General features: G+C 37.8%; 1 protein-coding gene across 7 annotated transcripts in view; it reads right to left on the bottom strand.

Moving 5' to 3' along the window:
• MEF2C (myocyte enhancer factor 2C) overlaps positions 1-26,705 on the bottom strand; it is a 164,975-nt gene that overhangs the window by 23,754 nt on the left and 114,516 nt on the right. For 6 of the 7 annotated variants that reach the window (XM_012721836.1, XM_012721837.1, XM_012721838.1 and 3 more), the window contains 3 exons: positions 17,191-17,334; positions 8,581-8,767; positions 6,491-6,538 (listed from right to left, as the gene is read on the bottom strand). In XM_012721836.1, the coding sequence (XP_012577290.1) occupies positions 6,491-6,538; positions 8,581-8,767; positions 17,191-17,334 (379 nt within the window). Of the gene's footprint in view, positions 1-6,490; positions 6,539-8,580; positions 8,768-16,993; positions 17,132-17,190; positions 17,335-26,705 lie in introns of all 7 variants that reach the window. The other variant, XM_012721840.1, reaches the window with a different exon arrangement.

The raw sequence follows: 26,705 nt of genomic DNA, 5'->3' as shown, positions 1-26,705 counted from the left end.
TTTAGGTCAGTTATAACAAATGAGATGGAGCAATAATCCGTAAACCCAATGAATACCTTTGTCTTGTGGTCTCATCAACATCATCAGTATATCGTGAGGTGTAATCATTTATCCAAGGTCTTGGTTCAACATGATTTCCTTTGCTTTGAAGTAAACTCGGGAATATATTTAATGTCAACTATGAGGCTGCATCATGACTATATATACTCTTTGTATTGAAAAATTCAAGTGAAACATGCGATATCTAAGTCTCACTGCAACATTTAAGTGACCAGCATAAGGTTTGTCTAAAAACAGCAAATTACACTCTTGGTCAACAGCCTTGAAGCCCCGAAAAGTCCCTGGTAGGTAAAAAAATTGATTTCAAAAAGAGGGGTTTTTTAACCACATCCCTCCTTCAGCATCTGTTGTCTATTGGGCCACAGTACCCCACTGATGATTCTGAGATTATCGTTTCTTTAAGTTTTGGCTGCCCCCCCAAAAAAAAATTTCTTAGGGGGATGCCAAAAACAAGGAAGAGAGAAAAGAATAGTGTACAAGGAAAAGGAACTGCTAAGAGAAAAATCACAAATGCCTGAGCAAATTAATATTTTAGGAGACTACACGAACTGCTTGAATTAAGACTAAAAATGACCAAGTTTTGTTATCAGATTAAATGAATGGGACATGAGTGAAGAGATTGTTCACAGAGTGTTACAGCATGTATTAGAAGGATAGGGAATCAAAAGGATATAATCTGTGAGGTCGGAAAGCCTGTACGAAGGACTCTAAAGGCTGTTAAAACAGTCAGAAGTTATAAATTGGAATTTTGTTTTTCCCTCTTGAAATCAAACTCCTTAAGAACCACATCAAAACTGAGAGGTGAAAGCAGATTTTACAGTAGCCTGGCTTAGCCTGTAACATTCTTCATTTGTCTTCCCTTTGACCTGCGGCTCTCATTTCAGTAACAGCCCCTAGAGAAGGGTGTCCAGGCACTGCTTTATTTATAATTTTCCAATTCTTGGGAAGTACACACTGATTTTCCTGGCAATAGCTATGATTACATGCTGTACATCCTCCAGCTAGAGAACTATGTATTATTTTTCCTTTAATAAATCCAGATAACCTTGGTTTGTTTTAAAAATATCATTGTTACTTAATTTCACAGATAATAATAAAGCAATGCTTTATTTGTAATTTGGATGAACTCCCAAGGTAAAGCTGCAAATAAATACAGCATTTTTATTCAGAATAATTCAAACTAACAAACTAATATTTTCAAAACAAGAATCCAAGTACCAACATATTTTTTACATGCTACTAATATTTAAAAAAGAAATATTTTATAATAACAAAAAGTGTTTTTTTTTTTTATCTGAGAACAACAGAAAGGTATCTTTCTACCTTCCTTGATACCACAATCTAAATTTCTGTTGCGTTAAGCAACAAAATGCAAACTTATCGTAATCCTTTAGACTGAATTTTTAACCACTTCACTGTTATTTTAAATCACTGTGTTAAGAGTTGCAGAGATGTCCTTTTTGGTTTTAAGAAAGTCAAGAATTTTTTGATAAGTATTCTAAAAAAAAATCGCAAAACAAAAAAAAAATTGCAAAACAATTGTACTAACAGAGTAATCAAGCACGCCCTTCTCTTCTCACTTAGTCCTATTTTAGAACGTGCTATTTTTTTTTTCAATGTTAACAGAATTACCAAAAAAGCCAACTAAGTTTTATGGGTATACGACCCTAAAACACCAAGTGTAAATGTCCTCTCACGATATCAATGTTTATTTACCAGTGTTAGTACTAAGTTCAAAGGTTTTAAGTCACAGCCTAAGGTCTCACTGGAGATTTTAGAGAGTGAAGTCAGATGGCCTTATGCATTGCTCAGTGATTTACCCACAGCAGTACACTGCTACCATCAAGTCTCCATGTATTTAGCTGATATAAATTAAGCATTCCAGAAGTGACAATGCTTGACAACCAAATGCATAAAATAGTAAACAATTAACAATCAAAATAAGGAAACAGCTGTTACTTTCTTTTTATATAAAATTATATCTAATTTACAATAAATGCCAATTAAAATTATTAACCAATATACATAAATCTCTTTTGCCTTATTGTCAAATAGCTCTGTAGACGGAACATTCTTTAAATTTTCAGAGATCCCTAAAGGCTCTCTCGCGCTGTCTTTTTCATTAAAATCATGAATCAGTAAATCTCTGAGCATACTGGTATCTCCTGCTCAATATGAAGCAACCATGCTCTCTAAGTGAAAACAAAGGGTTCTAATAGGACAGTGAGTAACTCAGTACAAAACACTGCTCTGGGTGGTTTTCTATCACGTCTAATCATTATGAAAAAACTAAATCTTGCAATCAATAACCACTAAGATTTAGCATGTCAAAGCTGTAAGGTACTGAGAGAGATGACAAAATGTCATTTTAAAGGCAGTGACTTCTCATTTGGTTGTTGAGAGAAAGGATTAAGCAGTGGATGAATAACTGACAACCTAGAACTGTCACTGTTACTAATGTATTATAATGACTTGCTGTATATATTTTTTATACCAAAAGTACCACCTGCCTTGTTGCTTCTTCATTCCACAACCCTTCCCTTTTGTAATTCCTTCAATTTAAGTGATGAGATTTGTGTTCTAAGAGGAGATTAAGGTGGTCTGAGCTACTAAGCACATTTTGCTAGCAGCTACATCCCAGTCCTTAGGTTTTCCAGTCATATGTCAGGGAAGTGAGAACCCTTTGCTTTGTGGGTCAGTGGTGCTTAGGATCTTATCGATAAATAGGCATTTATAGTATTAGTATCAGGAGAATACATTATTGTTTAAGAATTAAAGATTTTAAATTACATAATTTAAAAACTATTCTTTCTACTAACACTAGAAATATGTCAACATTAATAAAAATGTTTTATATTAAATAATAACAAATTTATAATTTAGCTAACTAACATTTACTAAATATCGACTGTGTGTTCTCTGATATGCTTTCAGCTGGTGCTATGAAATGCTGAGAGTCCAGGGAGGAGATGAGACATTTTCCAGACGCTGCAAGTACAAAGCAATGAGATAGGGAATAGAGGCACAGGTTGCAAGGGACAATGGAAGGGAGATGAATAAATCCTCCCGGGAGAATTAGAAAAGGATTTTATCAGTGACTGAGCTGAATTCTGAGGGTGATGAGGACTGCTCAGTCAGTAGCATGAAGCAGGAGAGTGGGAGGGTCATGGACATGAGAGTCAGTGGCCTCGGAAAGCAGCAGAGGGACTGTGAACAGACTGCCTGCACTTGGCCTTGGCAATGACATCATCTCTCTATGCTTGTCCCTGGTGTGGTAGGAGTCTACTTTAAAGGACTGCTATGAGAATAAATGAGCTATGTTTTGTACAGCACATAGTAAGAGCAATTAAATGCTTGCTATTATTACAGTTGAAATCATGAGTTCTTGATAGTAGTGGCAGAAGTTAAGAGGGTTTTTTTGGAGATGTGGGATGGTCCAGAGATGGGAGGTTTATGGGTCATGCTGAATTAAGTGTGAAGCCATCACTGGATTTTAGGTATATGGATGGTAACCTCAATTAGTTGAAGTCTCTGAGAAACGTCAATCAGTGGGGACGGATTGCATTGTGAGGAAGGGTAATAATGAATTTAGGGGCTCTGGAAATGGCCCTGGGTTGAGGTGATGAGCCGGGTCCAGCGCAGTACACAGAAATGGTAAGAAAGGGGTAGATTGAGGAAATGCATAGAGAAAGAGTTGGTAAGACTTGGGGGTTCACTGTGTGCTGGGATGAGGGAGAAGGAGGGCTCGGAGGCTGGATAGGAAAGGTGCAATTCTAATAGATGAAGCTGAGCTAAAAAAGAGAGTGCTTACCTGTTTGGGTTTTTGCTATCTATAGATACATAACAAATGTTAAATTTACTCTTTCTTCATGAGACTATCCCCTTTTCTTTTTTTTTTTAAAGATTTATTTATTTATGCATACAGAACTGGGGTACAGGCCAAAGGGGCAGAGGTGGTGAGAGGCAGAGACAAAGTGGGGAGCAGAACAGGCAGATCGACAAAGTACACTGCTGAGGGGAGCAGCAGGTGGGTCAGGAGAGGTTCGCTGTGCCATACAGTCACCTCCGGAGCCAGGGATCGAACTCGCACTGAAATGGCTGCAACCACCTTGCAGTGCTGTGTCCTCACCCGCTGTGCCACCAGGGAGGGCCCAGACTCTCCCCTTTCTACAAGTCGAGATGATCTGATTTTTTAAAAAAATGGCCAAGGCCAAAACATATTTAACTTAATTGCAAGTCTTGTCAATTAACCTCTGAGTTTCCAACTTCATGTGAGACCTTGAATTTTAATGACAATATTCAAAATTTGGTCATTTTGCTTTAATTTTCTTTTCTGGAACTACAGAGACATTCTGGCTGGTCTTGTTTGCCTCCTGATGTTATATGATTCTCTGACATTAGTGCAGATATATTCAGCTTTGATATATAATACTGGCTGGCGTGACAATGGAAGGGAAGAAGGCTGAGCTGGTGAGCAGGACATGACAACCAAGCCCAAGACTTAGTGGCATTTGCAACAGGTGTTCTCTGGAGTCAGCATTAGAAAGGGCCTCTCCCTCCAGTTTTAAAAACTGGGGACTAGCACTGTCCCTATAAAAAGCATAGAAAGCATCACTATATATAGAAACTGTGGAAATGAGATACTTTTGGATACAAGATACAATCATCAAGAAATAATACTGAATACCATGAGGGTGGAGTAATTGAGAATTATTTTTGTTTCCTTCAATTTTTGAAGCTGAAGAGTCTCCTGCCTGAAGTAGGAGGATGAATTTGCTAAGCTCATAAGATTTTTTTAGTTCAATGATACTATACACTATTTGCAGTTAACTTGTATGCTTGTAAGACTGAATGTCTTCTCTACCCCTGGAGAGTAACAATAACTTAGTGGACTTCTGGGAATTGACAATAACAGCATAACCAAACATTTTTGTTATTTTCAGTCTAGGATTCTAAAGCAGTATAGCTATCAGAAACCTAACAGTAACAAGTCGTAACAAGGCCATTGCCATGAAGCTGAATACCACCCCCACCACCTCCCAACATACTTTTTCAGTATTTGTAATTATTTTCATCACCCTACTGGTTGTTCCCATCAGAGCAAGCAAACTGGTAGTGGGATACTGGGAACAGTATCATAATATTAGAACCATTTTTCTTATATTATTTGTTTCTTGGCCTTTGTGACAACCGGATTCTCCGTCCCAATCATCTCCTCTGATGGCAGTGCTTGGCAGAGACCTGAATCCATGAAACACTGGTCTGGTTTTGTAATTTTGAGACTACAGGTTGGTAGCAATTACTTTGAAAGGCAAAAAGCACTTTATTTCAATTGTCCAGCAAAATGGTATTGTGAGCTTACTCATTAAGTCAATTCTACTTAATTAAAAAAAAAACAAACAGATAAATAGGAAGCAGTGTCATCAATTCTGTTTGTTAATTCACTGCATGGTGATAAAACTTTTTCTTTACTATTACTGGATTAGTGAAGAGCCAAAATCAGAGGTGACAAACATTACCTCCCTCATGGACCTCTCTCTCTCTCTCTCTCATCTATGTACGTATCAATGTTTTATGTACCACTTTTTAAAAAATCTTCCTTCTTATAGTTAGCAGACTAATATTTGACCCTGGCAAAATATTTTAATTAGGTTGTCCATGGATATTGCTATATACTTGATTTTTTTTTTGACATTTCAAAAATAACCTTGTGTCATTCATGCCTGCCTCCTACCATTTTAAATGTATAGCATATTTCAGCTTCAGGAATTACCATGGTTACTCGTTATACCAATAGTGAACTGCAGTTAGTACTGTGCTGTCTTGCCACTACACTGAAAATGACATAAATGTCTCAGTAATCAAACAATATAATTACACTGGCACTCTGGAGGGATATGAGTCTGAGGCAACTGACCACAGTGGAAGAAGTTCTTAAGAGCTGAAATATATCTGAGACATTTTTGGGGTTCTCTATATTCATATTCTCTAAGGGCTCACTTTAATGCCAACTGGAGTTTTAATTATTAACAATATTGTTGAATGATTTCCTTTATGTATTTTTCCTTTGGGAGTTCAGTACTTCTTTAAGTAGAAAGTGATTCGTATATAGCATCATATAATTAACAGAAAAATCAAATGGTAGGGCTTGCTAAAGGTACTCTCGTGCCCAGCAATAGGATTCTTTTGGTTTGATCTGAGCCCTAAATTCTCTGATTATGTCCACTAGTTGAAATTTTTAAAGGAATATTCCTCTAAGTTACTGTCCAAACACGCCTGCTTCATTAAATAGATTTTCAAATTCAGGGGGCCATTTTCTCATGCTTCTTTCAAATCTCTCTACTGTATTCAAAAGACTGACTTCCTGAAAACAGCCCAGTAGAAAAGCCTGAACAATGAATCACCGTGCAGGACAGAAATCTCCACTCACCTGCACTGGTGCCTGCACCGGATGTGAGGTCTCCACCCATCAGACCACCTATGGATTAAAGAGGAAGGTCAGAAGGAGGAAGCCTTGAGGCCCACAAAACAACATGACTTACCTTTGGCAACCTCAATATTTTATCCTCTTGCTAGAGTCCTGAATGTGTAAAGTATTACCTAAGTCAGATGGCTGACATTTCTTTTATTGTGACATGCTGTGCTCAAACATTAAAAATACATTCACTCACTGACATTTTGCAGAATATTTTTTTCTAAACAAGATTACATTTAAAAAATTCAGTCTTTGAGTGATCTTTGAATTGTATTATTTCCAATTCTAGTTTTACCTGGTTTTATAGAAAATTAAGAAAAGAGAAAGGTTTACTTTATGCACAAATAACCACATACATAATGTTTAAATCTTAGTCTATATATTTTATACACATAATTTTGTGTAATTTTGAGCACTTTATTTATGTACCCACAGAAAATAACTTAGTTTACTTCCTGAATTTTACTGGCACAGAAAGCATACATAAAACAAAATGTAATTCATTGTTAACTTAAAATGTATTTAAATTTGGCAATGTTTATTTAATAACTTGGGATGTTGCAATATGATAATAAATTTAATAATTACTTGTAGTTTTTAAGGTAAAAAATTAGCCAAAAGGACAGTATCTGATAAATTATCTTCTATTTTCTTGTAAGTGATACTCTAAAATTAGCTAGTTCTAGTTTTGGAAATAGAAAAAAAATGAATTTTAAGAAAATGTTAACTTCCAAACAAATAATATTTTTGAAATAAAATATGAGAATTTTGAGCATGAGCTCATCAAAGAAGTTCAACTGGAGGAATAAACGCTGTTATTGAAAATTCTTATGAAAAATTTCAATCATATTTAAAGGTAGAAGGAATGGTAGAAGAATTTCTTTATACACATCTCTCAATCAAGATTTATCAAGATGTTTTTATTTCACTGGTTTTGACTGCATTTTCTATACGAAGTTTCTGTGCTAGTAAGTTATACATGTTTAGCTCTAAGGCAGATATTTAAGTGCTCTCAAGGAAAAGTTCTTCTGTGAATAAATTGCTTTTAGTATAGTTCTGTGTGCCTAAGACATATTAAAAGTTGCTTTTAATACAGTTCTGTGTGCCTAAGACATATTAAATTTTTTTTAAATTTCCTGACCTTTTTTTTTTTAGTAAAGTGTACATATATAGTGATTTGTGGCATATGATTTAGAAATATAATTACTTTGATGCTTCTTTTGGAAAAATGAAGGAATTGTTTAGTTATATCCATCACACTTTTTCTTAGTTTCAACCTAGAGATGGTCAAGTTAAGGGGGCATATTCCCTTGGAGATTCTTAATTCTGGTGTGAAGTAGATGAACATCCTTACATTAATTATAACGGATTTAACTGAGTATCAAGAATGGCAGAACTTTCCCCAAGAAATGCCCTTTTCCTGGGACACTGTGATTTGGACAACAGTAAGGTTCTCCTAGAGGTTTACAGACAAATTTGTGGGACATGTTACACGTCCTTAGGATGCTCTTAATTTCATTTCTGAGAGATTTTTGTTTTTATTTCACACTTCTTACAAATGACACTATGCTATCACATTCCTTTCTACCTTTTTTATGGTGTACGGAAGTTACTGTAAACATAAATGAAATGACCCAAAGTGGTCAGTAACTAAATGGGATGAATGCTATCAGAGAACACAAGGGAAGACTTCATAGGAGAGGAAGGAAGAAGAGGGAAAATGGTATTTCAGGCAGGAGAATATAGCAATAACAAAAGCAAGCAGACAGGATATTCGATGTCCTGTTTGAGAAAGTATGTGGTTAAAACATAGCCACATAAGTAGATTGGTGACAGATAGGCTGCAGATTATGAAAGATTTTGAAGATTGCTAGCAGGGCTAGACTTTATCATGTAGAAGACCTGGCAGGGTGTGTGTGGTAAGCAGTGAAGGGAACTAACACATGGAAAACTGGAAATTGAACATATTGTTTAATAAAATCGCCTTTTACCAAGATTGGCGCTTTCCAATGACTTGTGAACACTGTACTGTCTGGAGGACGTACCTGTGTTACCTGCACTCGGAGGTCGATGTGTTACGCCAGGAGACATGCTATTTCTCTGCAGAGAAGGGTGGGCCAGTGGCAAAAGGTTGGGGTTTCCCAGTGAACTGACAGGATTGCTGTACACCAAACTGTTATGGCTGGACACTGGGATAGAGACCGGCATCTCAAAGTTGGGGGGTGGAACAGCCTGCAGAACAAAGAAAACAAAAGTAAAGGAAAGAGCAAAAACCAGAAGTTCTCTAGTGTCTTCATGTTTCCTAGAAAAAAGTTCAAATTCCTAACTGCTCAGGGTCTAGAAGACCAGTAGGAAGAGCTCTCAAGATACTCAGATTTTAAATTGATTCCTTTAATGTGCTTGGAACTTTTTTGCAACTATTAGAAAACGTTTCACTTTTGTTTAAAACAAAGCCCCATTTCATTAGACTCCACTGTCTTTGAATTCCATTCTATTAAGTAATAATTATTCATTTGTGATATCTGAATCCAGTGCCAGAAATGACTGCAAGATCAAAGGTACATGATTGTGATGACTTGTAGAGAAAAAAAAAAAAAGATTAAAATGCAAACCGGAGCCTTTGGTTTAATTGCTTATTGAAGCATATTTATGCAGAAATTTAATGATATAAAATCATCTCCTGGCATGTGAATAGCACATATACTTTAATTATTATTTTAAAAAGTCTGTCTTTTGAAAGTAACTCTAAAGATAATAGACATTTGAAGATATAAGATCCAGCAGACATTTAGTAACATCTTAAAATGGTAGTTCAGAATATGTGCTACATTTCACATCCAGAGATCTACCGAAAGAGACAAATGGCAAGACCTGTGTTTCAAATGACAGAACAGGCGTAGAGTGAACTGAAGTTGTGCGGGCATCCAATTAAAGCAATCCAGGGCCCGATTGTTAATGTTTTGTTACTACTTTGGCAGTTTAAGAAAATCATGCTTATTCTTTTCTCCTTGATAATCAGCTCTAACTCTCTTTTTGTCTGTTTTAACATAATAAATGAAAATGAATTTATAGCCAGAAGATACTTGTGTCAGAGTATACGGTGTTTTCATATGTAATGGGTATGTGTATTAGGTGTGGATAAGATATGTTATAGATCTTATATATATCAGGGATAGGGATGATATAGCCCATTTGGTCAAACAAGCCACCATGCAAGTTTAAATGCAAATTTGCACATGGCTTGAGATTTTTTTTTTACTATTTTTTCTCTAATCCCATCATCAACTTTCTTTTACTGGTTGATTGGCTGGCCTGCGTAAGTCATACTTGCAGTATTTCTAAGTTCATCCTGGCGGTGTTTACAATTTTACCACTTGTCTTCTCTTGTTCTTTTCCTTTTTCTTTTCTTCCATGATCTGGACATGTCAATAGACAAGAGCAAATGTTTCATAACTTTTTTCTTTCCTGTTTTTGATTCTTCATTGTTTCAGAGAGAAATAAAAATGCCCAAGAGCTATATTTTCACATATTCATCCTTTATTTCTTGGGGCAACAAAAATAATTCTGGGTAAACACTGTGATATAATGGAATACAAATGTTTGAGAAGGTACCAGTGAATGAACATGTTCCCAAAAATGAACATTTTTTTACATGATACAAAACGTTAGAGCATATTGTAAAAGAAATGTCTGTAGATTGAACACTGCTCTCCTTTATTAGAATGCTAAATAAAAATGATTTTATTATGTCTAAGAAAACAAAGGAAAGCAACAGTGGCAGTGCCTTTCTAGATCCTTTCCTCACCTCTTTTCAGCTTTGGGCCCAGGAGACTGACCCTCCTCTGCACCCACCAAGCTCCCCTTGCCCTCTGGCTTCAAACTTGGCCAGTGACGGTACTAGCAGAAGCACCGAGAGTGGGAGAGGCACCAGGGTATTATTCTTCTGGAGCGCACCTCACCTGCGCTTGGGAGCGTTCTCTCACACACGTGAATCTTGCTGTGCGCTGTCTGTCACTCCTCTTGTTTCTTCAGGCTGGTCAGTTTAACAGCTTATAGGTTGTAAACCCCTATGTGCTCTACTTTTTTGGGTCTCCATGAATTTTACCCACATGTCAAGAGTTCTTTTACTAAACTCTTGAGTCACCCTTTTTGAGTTTATCATCTATTTCCCAGTTGAGCCATTCCAATAACTAGACCTAGAATCATGGTACATTCCAGGTACACTTCTCTTCTTAGGGAGTACATTGTAAAGTTGTGACTGTTTTTCTGTGTTATAATGATTGGGGGATTGGCTGGCATTTTCTTCATGGGCAGGTAAGTATGCTGTACATATGGTTGTAAGGGACAGTTCTACAAGATAATTAATTGTCTTTCACCCCATTCAACTTTCAAATACCCCCCCGGACATTTATATGTGTGGAAAAAAAACCCAGCCAACCTGTGTCTAATGACCTGCAGAACTCTGTTCTGCAAACATATGGATATTTTCCAGACGATGAAACAAATTTTATCACAGATTGAAATTTCCAGAAGTGCAATTCCTTTGTACTTTGGAGTGCCCTACTGTGTTGTTGGTGCAGACATTTACTAAGAATTGTTCTCTGTATTGGAAAATCATGTCACCAAGGACAATTCTGATCTGCAACTTGAGTAGTAAATATAGCACACAACATCTCACGACAACCCACTCTATTAAAATTTTTCACCATTCCACTGAAAATGCTCTGAACAGTCACTGATACAATCTCATTGCTAAGATCAACAGCCACATGTCAGTCCTCAACTTGAGCACTGCTATTCTCTCCTTCATAAACTTATTTCTCTTCCTCCCCTTAGAACTGTATTCTTCTCACCTTTATGGCTGCTATTTCCCTGCCTTTGTTAATGATTCTTTTTTTCGGTCTGTTCTCTAAATATAAGAGCACCGTGGTCCATTCTCTACCTCCAGCTACATCTTTCTATTGATTCTAGCCTTGCATATTATTCAATGACATCTTCAATATTTCTCCTTGATAACCTAAATAGATAGCTTAACACTAACTTCAATCTAGCCCACTTATTCCTTTCTCCATCTCCAGCTGATGACAGTTCAAAGTATACTGCACAGAATAAAATTTGTTTCCCACACCAGTCGATTTAGATATCTTACTTCCTAACCCATCTAGTCTCTGACTACCTCTCACCTTCTCATAGCTTCTGCCCTGGTTCAGGCACCATCATCTCTTGCCTTCATCACCTCCTTGGAGTCACCTTTTCATTTTCCTCCCAACAGTCTACAAAGTCCTACAATTCCAGCTTTTGCTAGCTTCTGGTATTTATTGCTTATTATACTCTTCCTTTATGTTTATCTCATATTCATGGCTAAAAACTAGCTCCTTCTAGTTTCTGTTCAAAATCTGCCTTCCTAAGGGAGCCCACTCTGGCCATCTGATTTACTCCTCCATTTTGCTCTGCCCACACCCACCTCCTAATCTTTTTTCCTTCTTCTTTTTCCTCTTCTGTCACACAATTAATTATGATGTTGGCTGAATAATGTCCCCGTTCATCAAGGTATGGAAGTGCTTTTACAATAATGCTATGCAGAATCTAATTTTTTTAAAATATGGGTTGACAGTTTTTTCCCCAAAGAAGAATTTTTTCTAATTAAGTACCATTGTTTTACATACTTGTTAATATTTTGACAGTATAAGAAACCTCTCCTTCAAAAAAGAATTTTTAAGAAGACACTACACTATTGCACAAATACAAATATACAATTTGTTTTATATTATGTATTGAGCAGGCACTGAACTGTGTATTTCACATTCATGGCAAGACTGAACCCTTTCAACATCCCTTCACTACAGACAGAATTCTTCCCTTTTTAAACTGTTGTTCCTTAATCACTGTTGTGATTAGTCACAACAGTGATTAAGGAAGTGGCCCATGGTTTATCTAACTAGTAACTGAGTCTGCTGCCTTTGCTACTAAGTCACTTTGTAACTTAATGTGAGTTTTTGGTCAAAATTGAATATTGTAAAAAACTTACTATGAAATGAGTAAGGGTTGGTGTCAATAGCTTTTCATTTGAGGACCAAAAAAGAATGAGCAAAATGGGTTCTCCTGGAATGGGAGACAGCACCCCTGATGGGGAACAGTCTGAGTCCACTCACTACTGGGGACTCACTAGGTACTGGGAGAAAAGAAACCAGAGAAAGCCCTTCTTCCCTACTCACTCAGATTTGGTACTTAAAAGGCAGCATTTGGTTGCAAATGTTTTTACTTTTATTCACTGTTACTGCATTAAAATGTTTGCTATTACTAAGTACCTAAGGATTCACTATAAATTACTGTTTCTCCTGAAAAGTCTATAGAATGTTGATTATATCTTAGGAGAGATATCGTATGCATATCCAGAACAAAGAGAATTATTAACAAATATTTGATAACTTTTGAATCACTCAAATATCTAATTCAGGACAAGTTTCTCTACTTCTCCCTTTTTCTAAATAACCCACCCCCCAAAAATAAATTTAAAAAACTTACTCAGTTTCCAGTGTCCTGGGTTGTAAACAATGTGACGATAATTGTAAAACCTTCTGGTAATTACTCAAACAGTCAGATCTAAATCTGGTATCATAATACTGTTCTTAACTTTATATTTCATAAAATATACTGCTATCCTTTGCTTTCTCTCTTTTGCTTTGTTTTTTGTAACTGTCTCAGGAACTGGCTACAGTAGTTTTGAAAGCAAATTATAAGCTTAAAAATGACCACACTGAAGTGATATCTCAGAGAATCAGCAAGAACCTCAGCCTTTATAGCAGCATCTCAGCTGCAAGCGAGGTTGTATAATAATTGCCATTTTACCAGGTAGGTCATTTAATTTCCATCAACCTTGGCTGAAACACCAAGTGGTTGTATTCATAGACAGATCAACCACCTTCTTGAAACACTTTGGGGCTAGTTGTAATAATTCACAAATGTTTACTTGACTTTCCAAAATTAGTAAGCTTTCAAAGCATCTAAATTAAATTTTTTTTTTTTGGTTTGAAATACAGAAGCCAAATACGTTAAAAAATCCAAAATTGTGATGATATTAGGACTAGGCTGCAAATTTTAAAAGTCATAACAGGAAGGAAGAGGGAATTTGGGGATGACTAAGTAAAAGCGGGTAGGAATAGCTACATACTTTTAGGGCCCAGGACAAAATGAATATGGGGTCCCTAGTTTAAAAAGTTATAAAGAAATTCAAGACAGCAATGCCAGGGCATTAACCCAGTATGGCCCTGTGAGAGCTGGGCCCTCTATAACTGCTCGCTCACTCACCCATGAAGCTGGGCTTGGCTTTAAGTGATATGAGCACTGTAGCTAAAAAAGCTTTCAGTTTCTGACCCTGAACAAACTGGCCCTGTTACTCAAGACAGTCCTTGTGGTCAGAAAAGTATCTCAACTCTGATCCAAAACCCAGTATTTTCCCAAACTTACCACAAGGAAAAGTCCAATAAAAAGTCAAATAAAATATTTTTAATAAAATATTTTTAGCTAATAGGCCCTGTTTTATTTAATGTGAATGATGGAGCTGAATCCTTGTTTTTGGCCACTAATGACACCCAAAATTTCTGATCGGTCATTACCAGACTGCTGAACACACAACTCCTACACCTAGAGCCTATGACTATTGATACTCAAATTTCCTCAGGGCTCCCCAACAACCTGGGCATGGATCTGCTCATTCCTTTGACACCCCCACTTCCTCCCAAGTCTAAATCTTTGTCATTCACAGCCCCTTTCAAACATCTGCTACCCCACCTCTGGGCCCCTAGATGCTAAACTCAATGTTTAAAAGAGGTCATTGGGTGACTGCCCATTCAACTTCACTCTGGCCACCTAACACCCTAACTACACCCTTTTACTCAGTTTACTCAGACTCTATTTGCCCAACCTTCCTTGAGAAGCCTGTTTTTGTCCCCATTGCAACTGTTGATTCAAGCTTTCCTTCCCGCAAGCTTCCCTCCTTTGCATATTCTAATCTCAAGTGTTTTTCCTTTAAACTCCTTCTTTGATCCTAGTTAAGGTATTATTTCTCTCTTCATAGTTAATAAAGCAAATACATACTCTCTTTCCACTTCCTTCCCATTCACTCTCAACCAATCTTGCTTCTGCCGCTCCTTCCTTAAGCCCATTTCCTAAGTCCTGATTCCTCAAATGGAGCTGTTTTTTCTAGCTGTGAAGCCAGGCATGAACCACCATGGCAAACCCTGCGTGAGGAAACGCTGGTCAACAAGATTTCAAATCATCCATGAATTATTTCACGTAATTGAGGAATATGGACATAAATTATATTGTACCTACAGGTGATTGCAATATTAAATTTTCTATTTTAAAAGGGAAATGCTTTAAACTGGGTCTTTGAAATAGAAAAACAGTCTTGTAATGTTTTTAAAGAGGTGGAGACACTCTACATACAAAGGGCAGAGTGTCCTTGCCCGGCTGTAAATGTTTTAGCAGCTGTGGAAACTTTCAACAAAATTTACTTCCAGCAACTGAAGCAATGTGCGAAAACTGGGCTTTTCATCGTGGAGACTGAAGGAAGCACTTACTACAGAGATGAGGACTCACAGGCACAGCGAGGAGCCGCGTGGCTCTTTCTCACAGCTCTGCTTGTAAACGCCAGTGCGGTTTTCCATTCCCTGCTTTGCACCACTGCACATCTTAAGAAATCATGTGTCCTGATTTTGAACTTTTTACATGACAGGGTGAAATATTGTGAGGGAATCCAGGTATGTATCACACCTTTTTCCCCGAAAGCATGGAGAAAATGATCCAATGTCCCACACAGGCACTTTCCCAGAAGTCTGGGGGCGAAAGCACCACACACAATTCGGCTAACTGCCACAGAGAGGGGTCAGGGGGATTGCTTATTGCTCTTTTTCTAACTGTGCAGGGGACTCCTACTGCCGGAGCCACTTAAGATGTTGCACCTTAAACTCTAGCACTCACAAATCTTTGTGCAGAGCAGCTCCAAACTATTGTGTTTCATAGCAAGACAAAGTCAGGCCATAAGAACTAAAAATCAGCCCAAAAGAAGTCATGTTTTTCCTCTCCTGGGAAAATCCAAGGGATAATTAAAAAATCCCAATGGATATTTCGTCATTTAAGAATTTTGGGTATAACAGATTTTATGTCGTTTGACAAAGTGTCCACTGTGGATGCACGTATGTGGCACTTTTTTAAGGAAACTTTTGAGAATTCACAGCTCTGAGCTTCCTTCATGACACGCAGTATCAGGAAATCCAACTGAATAAAAGCTGTCCTGCTGATATTATTTCAACAAAATTATTTAGCAAAAGAATAAAACTTTTCATAGGATAAAAAATTTAATGTGAATACACTTTACAGATAAGTCTTAAGGGGTTCAGTTCTGCACCGAGTGTTGGCTGGGTCCCTACTCTATGCAAAACATGAATTTATCTTGTGAAGACAGTTGTGGACTTGGCTAGACCTCTGTCCCTCAAATATCTTCACTTGAAATACTTCCACTGCTGTCTCTCAATCTTCACTTAGGTTGTTTTGCTAATAAATGCACTTTTTGAAAAAGGAATTTTTCCTGACGAGCTTGTATACAATGAGGTTTCAGATGCTACTTATTCAGGAAGCTTGTGAGCCTTGAATTTTATCACCATGGACCAAAATTAACATCACTGGCTGATGACAGAATATAATCAAAGATATGTACTTTCCCCCTTTATATGTGGGCAAACAAAAAGAATACATGCAGTTATTTCTCTTAAATATCTGACAAGGCATATATGACTGATTGTTAGACATCTTTTGATTTGGTTAAGACAAAATTTAGCCAAATGTTAAAGCATGGAAAATGTCGGTGTAGGCAAAGCAAATACTCCGATAAAGCTTCAAAATCACCCCGGCACACAAACATGTTGAAATCTTACCGTTAGGTTTTCATGCAGTCTCTTTCCCTGCAGCGAGCATTAGCTTTAACCCTTCAGTGCTGCTGTGGGGTGGCATGTGTGGAGAGGGCGGTGGCAGAAATGTGCTTTGATTTGGGTGATGATTGTCGGTTTACACGAGAGAACTGCAATCCCCCTTGCGGACTGGTCTCAGGACAATAAAGACCTTATGTTTCAGAGCAAAACTTCAAAGTTGCTCAGGGGATTCTCGAGCTAGTTGGTGCACTGTAAAAGACTGTGTAAATTCAGAGTGTGTTGCTAAGTCCTCCTCTTCCTCCTGTGAACTCCCTACCTAGGCAGGAACTTGGTGATGGTCATGCTCTGGAGTTACATAACTGAAGCATGCTCTTAGGGCTTGCTTTCCAAGTGCCCTGGCCATGGAATGAGATGGCTACTTGATCGGTTTGACTTCCCAGTGCTTCATGGAGAAAGTCACCACTGAAAGGGTTAAGGTATGTTACTGCAGTAGCTATCAGCAGACCAGCCATCTACCTTTGGTACTTACAGGAATTTTATGACTCTTGATCATATTATCAAATTCTTCATTAATTTTTTTGTATTTTTCTTCAGTGCGTGGGGTGAGTGCATAAGAGGAGTCGGGATCGGGGCTTTCACAGCCTTTGTTTTCTTTCTTGTTCAAGGCCTGCCAGGTTCAGAGAAATATCAAGAGTAAAAAAAATGAAGGGTGTTTTGAATACTTACACACAATCTTTGCCTGCTGATCATTAGATCAATATCTTCGTTAATTTTCCTGTACTTGTCCTCAGACTCAGGGCTGTGACCTACTGAGTCGTCTGCATCAGGATCTGGGCTGTCACAGCCATTAAGGCCCTTCTTTCTCAACGTCTGAAACACATAATTTGGAAAGTTCAAACCCAGATAAAAAGCTGCAAGAGACATTCAGGGATGTTACAGAAGTTCAAACTGTCCACTCAAACTGTTATTACATATGAAATATTACATTACAGTAAATAAACTGGGAAGGGAAATCAGTCATTTCAATCATGTGCCCATTTATAGTTAAAAAGTTAAAAGGGAAATACATATGTATGGCAAGTAAAGTCAGTTAATGAACAAAGATGGAATGAAGGTTGGAGCCTCATGAAATGGGAATCACATGTGCTTCAATAGCTGCTGAGAGACAGTTACAGAAGAATGCAGGCAAGGTGACAAACTGCCAACACTCTCTTCCCACAGAAAAAATTTGAAGTCAGGACATTACACAATGATCCCAGAATCTGTGATCATAACAAAAGCAGAGATGTTAGAAACAGTCCCTGATTTGAATTTCAATTCAATTGAACTGAATCGGCACTCACGGTGTTCTACACCCCTGTTTGGATGTGGACTGGATAGTAAAAGAGTTGAGGGGAGCTGGCTGATCCTCTAATCAAGCACCAATTAAAAATGTGATCATAACGAGGATTACTCTTGTTTAGTCTGGTTAGAGTTTTATATATGTGAAAATCTGTATTGAAGTTGGTAACACTCACAAGTTAGCTGTAAGAAAAGTTTCGTCAGCTGAGTTTCAGGCTTAATTACCATGAGCTGCATAGGGGGCTAAAGAACACTGAGAACAGGTAACCAAGTCAATCACAACCCAACTAACAAAAGTTCATTTTGTCTTCAGTTGAGGAAGATCACCCAAGATTGTCTCCTGACATAGGAAAGTGAAAAGTCAGTGTCTTCTCCTGAGCCTCCTGTCTCCTGTATGCAAGTCTGGTCTAGTCTTAGCTGTCCCAGAAGGATAAATATTAGTGTAAACTGCAACAACAAAAATACCAGTCAGAGTCCTTGAGTATACTTTCCTTTTCTTTTTTTGACTGAAAGTTGTCAACTTATTTTACAGGATTCAGTTTACAGAGATAATGTTATGTTTTTAGCGGTCACAAAATTTCTATTTACACAGCTTGTCATGTTAATTATTAATAGACCAACAACAGTTCTGAATTTCCCCAGTACTACCAAAATTGTTTATAAAGAGATGTGTACCTAAGAGTCTCTCTCGTTAATGGAGAGCTCATCTTTATTAAAGACAAAATTCACATACAAATAAAGCAAAAGCTGTGACATCAAGCTAAGGAATTCAAAGCTGAGATAACACTCCATCTTTAATTCATGCAATTGGGAAAAATAAATAAAACAACATGAGTTAAAAAGTGGGTGTCAGTCTTAAAATTCTAAACTTCTTGGCTCTTAACAATGTGTAACAAATGTAACATTATTTAAAATTAGTTTCTGAGGCACTGAAGATTTTCACTTAAAATCAACTATGGAGAGCTACCATTTCTAATCCATCTATGATACACTGAGGATCTGTAAATATTTATTAATGTTACAGTGGTATAATATAACAAATAAGCATATGGTTACATCTTATTATGTGGTATAATGTTTGAATATTAAAATGAATATTTTGACACTAGATGATAAAATATACATTTACAGTCTTGGGGAATTTAAATTGGTTAGGGCCACCTGTCCCCCATCAAAGATATGCAGCCATCTTTTTCACCCAGAATAGCTACTTGTAGAGGGCCCCTATAATAACATGATAAAGGGTAAGACAGAATAATAATTTTATTAGCTAACTTGATTTCCTGTGTTTTAAAACTCTTTTGTCAACTTATCTCAACCAGAAGGACATTCTCCTGGGTGGCTGCTATTTATTAGAGCACAATGTGTTTCTGCTTTGATCTCTGTGTATCCTTGAGTTTTTAAGAATAATTTCTGAGTGTCTTACATCAGACTCCACATATTTTTCATAAAAGTTCATTTATTTAGAGGAAATGTTATCTGACATTTTTCAAAATGTATCTGTATTTCAACAAGGCATGTTAATATTCTTATATAAATCTTCAATTTATATAAGTGCACATGATTTTATTTACACTGTTCTCTGGACAGTAGACTTTATAATGTGTGCCCGAATCTTTTATCCAATAAATCTTATTGTAAAAATCATAGTTGTTTTGATGTGCAGATTTTTGACAACAGAACGCAAGGGTTAGCTAGGCCTATCAACTGTCATTACAACCCATCTGGCACATACATGTGTGCTAAATATTCTTATGAAGCTTTTGGGGGTAGATATCATGTTTGATTTATAAAAATTCAAACATCAATTACACTTTTGTGAAAGATCTTTCTACAAATATTAACTCATTCTTTCTCTCACAAGCTTCCATGAAGATGCAGGGAAACCTGTGTCAAGTCTCAAAGCTGCGTGCCTAAGCCTTGATACCCGTGAGCCACCTTTCCTCCAGGCTTTCCCACATTGGAGAAGTGAGGGACAAAGAAGAGCTCACTCTCATGAGCACTCAGGGTGAACAAAATACTGAAATAAATTTGGTGCACATTTTTAAAAGTGAGGTTGTGGGAAAAATGAAAATATGGTTGAAATAATGATACTTCTTAGACATCATATTTTAGGTGGAGTGGAGATGCTTATTGGTTAATAAACACATATGTTTATGGATCAAAAACCTCAATGTGATTAACAGCTCACTGTGTACCTGCAGAATAACATCAACTATTGGGCAAACAAAGCAGGTGGCATGAAGTCACAAAGGAAATAGTGGTTGGTGAGGGGTAAGGGAAGGTGCTCATGTTCTCAGATATAAGTTCTTCTATCCAACAACAATGTTATATAATGAATATCACCAGTACTTTAGTGATGAAATATCTCTACAATTTAAAGTGATATTATAGTCTTATTTCAAGTTAAACTGTGTTATTTTAAAAAGGAGCATTTTGAGATACATAAACACAAAAGCCAAGAGCAAATTAATATTGAGCTCCAAATTCCCATAGTCACATAATCAGAACCTTGAAAAAATTGCTCAAAAATATTATCCTCAGCTGAGAGCTTTCAGAACACATTTCCGCCAAGAACAAATGATTATGGGGAAATTATAAAAGTGAAATGGAAATGATGGAACCAACTTAAATAACATTGAGTGAATGTGGAACTGTAAGGAAAGTCTTATTTTCATTATACTAAAAATCTACAGTTGTATAATGATGACAAAGGAATTACTGATCTTCAGTTAAGTCTGTCTTTATCACAGTAATATATAGTTGCTATAAACTCAAGAGATCACTAAATGGATATATAGCTGTTATTCCCCAGGTTTTTGTCTAGGAAATAAAAATGTCTTCTTCTGGCTTTTAAAGCTGCTGATTTTTGACTGACCAGAAGTTATTCTGATCTTTGGTCCAGCAATTCAGGCATTTAAACCATTATCCTTGGAACAGGGGCTAGAAATCCTGGATGTATTCAGTGCGACTATGTATACATCGTTAGGCCAAATATAGTTTGAAAAGATTTATTCTGCATGTCAAGATAAGGCAAGAGACCTACTGAAATCATCAGCTTTTTCTTGCTATGTATCTAAAGAAAAACTCCCCTCAGAGAACTCTGGAAATGGGGAGGGGGGTCTGTACAGTTCAGCTTTCCATGTGAGAGTGACACTTCTGGGGTAGATCAATTGACTGCAGAGGCTTCTGGGATGTTTTCACAAGGCAGCAATTGTCATGCAGTGAGCTGAGAACAGCCGTGTCTTAGAGAAGTAATTAGATTGACAGAAGGTGACATGCTTCAAACAATAAACGGGAAAAGGAGTCCAGACAGGTAATGCAAAAACCACGTGGAATCTCTCCTCCCAGACATGGGGACATATGGCCCCTCCGTTATTACATTTGTTCACGGGGAAAACTTGAAATACATATAAACTGCCAATGATAGGTGGCAGGTGCTTCAAAAATTCTAATGAAATAGAAGTAGAGAACAGATTCTATTTCATTAGTGAAAGGAATATAAATGAAAAGAGTGCCACATGGACCTCTCATTTCTTGTCTTAAGCATTCTGTTATCAAATTCCATCTGTAGCCAATGGTTAGAACTGGTTTTCCCTTCTTCATTATTTCTTGTTAGTAAAAAAGAAATAACTAAATTACTGGCTCCCCCCAACCCCCCCAGTTATATGATGCCACATATACCAGTATTATCTCAGTAAAATTCAGCTTCTTTCAGAAAACTACCATACTGATGAAGAGTCCAACCATCCAATTTTTTCTATGTCTGCTTTCTTCGTTCTCAAGAACATATACTTGTCATCTTTTTCTGTGTTTACCTAATTCACAACAGACTGAAAAGCTCCTCCACCACAACTCATTCATTTTGTTAAATTCAAAGTCACTTTTTCTTGCATTACCTTGACTTCAGAGGGTTATGGTGTCAGAGATTATTACTATCAGTTGCATTAACGTCCACTCATTTAAAAGCAAAGAGAAAAAAGTCTCCACCTTAGAAAAGGTAGCTTCCTTTTCCAAATCATCTTTGTGCTTGTCTTTCCCAGCTTTGTGAAGATAAGCATCTATTCTTACCAAGCTGAGTAACCTTAGACCGCAGTATCCATGAGGCCTATGAGAGGCAACTGAACTATATGCTGCCTAGACTGAAGTTTCTGGAAATAGATCGTAAACATCATCCCCTACCCGTGTTTGTGGAAACAACCCTGGGCTTCCTTCTTTTTAGCAACTGCAGCCCCTCTCACAAATGTCCAACTACTGACTTCATTTAATGACCAAAACCCTACCATACCTCAAATATTCTTCTGTGTACTTGTTTCTCAGAGAATTAGGCAACGCGCATACAAACAATAAAACTGATCCAACCTGTAATATTGTGTGTCTTTGTTTTTTTTTGATGAGTTTTTGCACAGATACTTAGGCTGAGCAAAGATCAGGTGCCAAGAAATTTCTCCATAGGTTTTGATAATCAAACTGTAAGCATTGCCTGTTCTCTCTCCTTGTTCCATAGTTCTTTGTTCTTAATATAGCAATGAAAAGACATTAAAATACTGTGAATTTAGTATAATCAGTAGGTAGACTTTAATTAGACAAGCAAATCACATCTAGTACACAGTATGAAAAAAATTAAATTTTACCAAAAATTATTCATTTCTGGTAAAAATTTTAATAAAAATGGAAAAAAAAAAGACTTAAACAACACTGCACTTTTCTAGATTATTCATGTTCATTCTAACCAGGTATTCATTCCTACTGGGGAAAGGTAGGGAAGAGCTAAGATTTTCATTGCTTTCATTTTTATTCCTTTCCTCAAAAGATAATCTTAATATTGGACTTGCAATTTTCCAATGAATAATTTTTCATCTTCAAATAATGGAAATAAAAGACACTAATTAAAGATTTGAAGGCTTTTAATGTATGGGACATAAAGAAACATCCACCCATTCCTCTTAATGGCCATGAATTATTTCACATACATTATCAGGGAATGAGAATTTTCAGAATCACTGGTACTTTGACCTTCTAGACAGATCAACCAGGCTTATCTGGCCCTCCCTCATACCTCAGGAAGGGAAGAAAGCCCTCACTAAGTAAGCAGCTGTCCTTTCTACTTGCTGTCCTTGCTAAAGGGACAATTCCTTTCTGGAATGAGCCTACAAGCATGCCTCCCCTGGATGAGGACTTTCCTCTTACAAGATGGAGCTGACACCATCTCCTCTGTGGTGATCAGAGTTGAATTAATTTCTCCCTCATACGAGCACTCATTTTCTTGTATGCATGTGAGACTTTACCACACAGTACTGAGTGGCTGAGTGTCTCCTTTGCTAGACTGTACAGTAATTCACAAAACACTTTCCTTTACTCACTTCTGGAGTTTTAATAGAGCAGAGCCTGACACACAGGAGGTGCTCAGTAAATGCTTGCTGAACAAACAAAACGCATTTCAACCTTCACGTGAACGTTAATGTACGTAGAGGTCTCAACTCCACCTAGGTTGTCACTTGACTGTTGGAGGCAGAGGTGACCCATGGGATCCACCCTCTCAATGGACATTCACTAACTGTTCCTTGTCAGGTGTTTATTTATTATTGTATCTCTGGATGCAATGGTCTTTTTCTGAATATATAGTTAAGTGATCACAATCATATTTGTATACGTTTTTCATCATGTGACTGTGAGCTGCTAGAGGTGAGGGATTGCTAACTGGTCATTTTGTATCACAAGAGTTGGCAGCAGATCTGGCAAAAGAGAGAAGCTGAACAGGTGTCTGCAGCACTAATGACAGACTGAATAGACAGATGAACCAACAGGAGAGAGCATTTAGAAGCTGGAGAAGTAGTTTCAATATAGTATCTTTTGCAACTGCATTATATATTATTTCACTTTCTAAAGCTCTAATTATTATCTGATGCTCTTTAAAAAATAAGATTTACTGGCCCTCCCTGGTGGCGCAGCGGATTAAAGCACAGTACTAAGAAGCTAAAGCCACTTCTGTATGAGTTTGATCCCCGGCTGCCCCGGAGGAGACCACATGGTGTGGCAGACCTCTCCTGACCCGCCCGCTGCTCCCCTCAGTAGTGTACTTCGTTGATCTGCCTGTTCTGCTCCCCACTCTGTCTCTGGTGAAGCCTCTCACCCACTGCATCTCTGGCCTGTGCCCCAGTTCTATATGAGTGAATAAATAAATCTTAAAAAAAAAAGATTTATTTATTTATGCATACAAGAACTGGGGTACAGGCCAGAGGTATAGGGGGTGAGAGGATTCAACAGTGACAGAGTGGGGAGCAGGACAGGCGGCCTAGTGAATTACACTGTGGAGGGGAGCAGCGGACTGGACAGGAGAGGTCTGCTGCGTCATGTGGGTCAGTGCCATGGCCAGGGATCTAACTCATACAGCAGTGCTTCATAGCACTGTGTTTTAACCCATGTACCACCAGGAAGGGCCCTTCTTATTCCTCTTAAGTAACATAAATTGGCTATTTTTAATATCCACAATTTTTAAGACAGAAAGCAGTTCAATGTGGTATACTTGGTATGAATCTGTAACTCAGGAAATTTATTATCACTGAGTATTTTAAAATTGAGGTACTGGTCTAAATATGGAGTGTCAGAAAAACAAAGCATTCATGGAATCCTTCAAGGGAAACAATTTTGAGCACCCACTCTTATAAGGGTAGCAGGGAAGAAGGCACAGCATGGGGAAAGAGAAAAAGAATGGCATTGAGGCAGAAAGCATACGGTCAGAAAAGGAAAAACAGAAACTTCATAGAAAAGAGTGTGGGGAAATTTTTGTGACGGTGAGTCAGATACTATAAATCTGAAATTGGCATGTTTTAAAACTTGTAGGCAAATGTCATCTTTTTCCTCATTTTTGGATGCTGGTCTATGCTCCACTCTCCTCCTGGGCTTTGACATCAGTCTGATACAGGGCCAACCCCAGCCTGAGGATTCATGGAAAACCAGGATGACGTGAGTGCAAATCAGATGACTCAGGTCCCCATGGGAAACATGAGTGCTCTGGCATCGTTCCTGAGGATTCTTCCACCACACCTCTTCTGGAACCTGGGGCTGGTACATGAGGTTGGGCCAACATGGGATGGAGATGGGTGAGTTTGGCAAAATTAGCCATGAAATGTTCTGTATCCAAGAGATATCTGAGGTAAAAAAGTGAACTGGGAACATTTTAATATATAATGACTGAGATGCATGCTAACAAATGCAGTTAATGCTAGTAATCGCAAAAAGCACATTAAGAAAATGAAAGACTGGATACAAAAACATAAAGCTGAATAAAAAAGATCAAATGTAGGAACGTTTGAAGAGTAGATGTTAGTGATTTCTAAAATAAGGAAGGAAAAGACAGAGCTATAAATCAAACCAAGGTGGAGAAGAGAGGAGTCCATTCACAAAGGGTAGGAAGCAAGGGTTTTCAAAGTATACAATGTGGAAATAAGTTCACACACTAACCTTTCCAGGCTATGTGTTTACTTTGCAAATAGGTTATAGAGATAAATAAGCAGAAACCTGGGGCACTGATTCTTTAAAAAATAGCTCACTGAAGCATCTTTTTATGAATCAATACTGACATATTTTTTCTATTTCTTATCTCATTCTGACCTCCTTCTCCATCAATCATTCTTCCTACTTAAGACAGGATCTGGGTCCTCTCTGGTGGTGTAACGGGTTGGGACACAGCATTGCAAGCTATCCACAGCCACTTCAGCATGAGTTCGATCCCTGGCCTTGGAGGTGACCCACATGACGCAGCAGACCTCTCCTAACCTGTCCACTGCTCCCCTCAGCAGGGTACTTCATTGATCTCTCTGTTCTGTTTCCCGCTCTGTCTCTGGTGAGGCCTCTCACTCCCTGCACCTCTGGCTTGTACCCCAGCTCTGTATGAATAAATAAATAAATCTTAAAAGAAAAAAATAAAAAAGACAGGATCTCAGCAAAATGCAAATTTAATTGCATTGCTGTTTTCTTATAAACCTAAACCGTGGCAACATCCACTAGCTTTCACAACTTTCTCTCCACTTACCTCTCCAGCCTCAAAATGCAGGAGTCTAAGTTCTGGTAGGTGAACACTAATTCCATAATCACTTCCATGTAGTGGACTCGAGGGAAAAGAGGGGGCAGTGGAGGTGACACAGTGGGACATACATGGCTGGGTGTCTCTGTCTACGAATGCTCAGATTCCTGGACCTGAGGGCTGCTCCTTGGCAGCTCCTGAGCCTTTGTGGCCACTGGTGTTCTGAGTCATGACAGGAGGACACAAACTGACCGAGAACTGGGAGTGTTGCAAGAGATGGATGTTTTGGTGCACTCTAGTCTCGGTTTTTAAGTTTTCCCTCACAAACAAGGACATTACCTTGCAATTGAAGAATTTGTTAGTTGGGATCTCTAGCCTATCACATGCTTATCAGAAAAGAAGAGTGTACACAGAACATTTAATAACACAAATGAAAAGATGTGAAGTTGGCACTGATTGACTTGTGTTTGACAATTTTGATCATACTTGAGAATGTTACTTAAAATACCAAAACCCTCACTTCTGAGACAGCCAGGGAGTCCCAGATGAAGGCTGAACTGCTTTCATTCCTAAATATCTCTCGTAATATCCTGGGTCTCTGCTCCAAGGGCATAACCTAGACCCACCTCTCTCCTGGGCTGACCTTTGACCTTCTGGGACACTCTCTACCTGCCATCTCTTCTTGGTGTTGTAGTCTCTGTGTTTTACCTCACAGTCCCAACATGCACTGAAGATAGATTTCAGTCTGATGTCGCTAAGAATACTACACCAAGTTATTTTCTATTTTTCAATTTCTTCAATGTCGGGGGAGAGTTTCAAAGATCAATTTTGAATAGCATATATAAATTTTACTTATGCTAACCGCAACTTCTTC

The sequence above is a fragment of the Condylura cristata genome, unplaced genomic scaffold (genome assembly GCF_000260355.1).
Source record: "Condylura cristata isolate star-nosed mole 26May11 unplaced genomic scaffold, ConCri1.0 scaffold00007, whole genome shotgun sequence".
Taxonomy (NCBI): Eukaryota; Metazoa; Chordata; class Mammalia; order Eulipotyphla; family Talpidae; genus Condylura; species Condylura cristata.
This window is presented reverse-complemented; position numbering and strand designations above follow the sequence as displayed.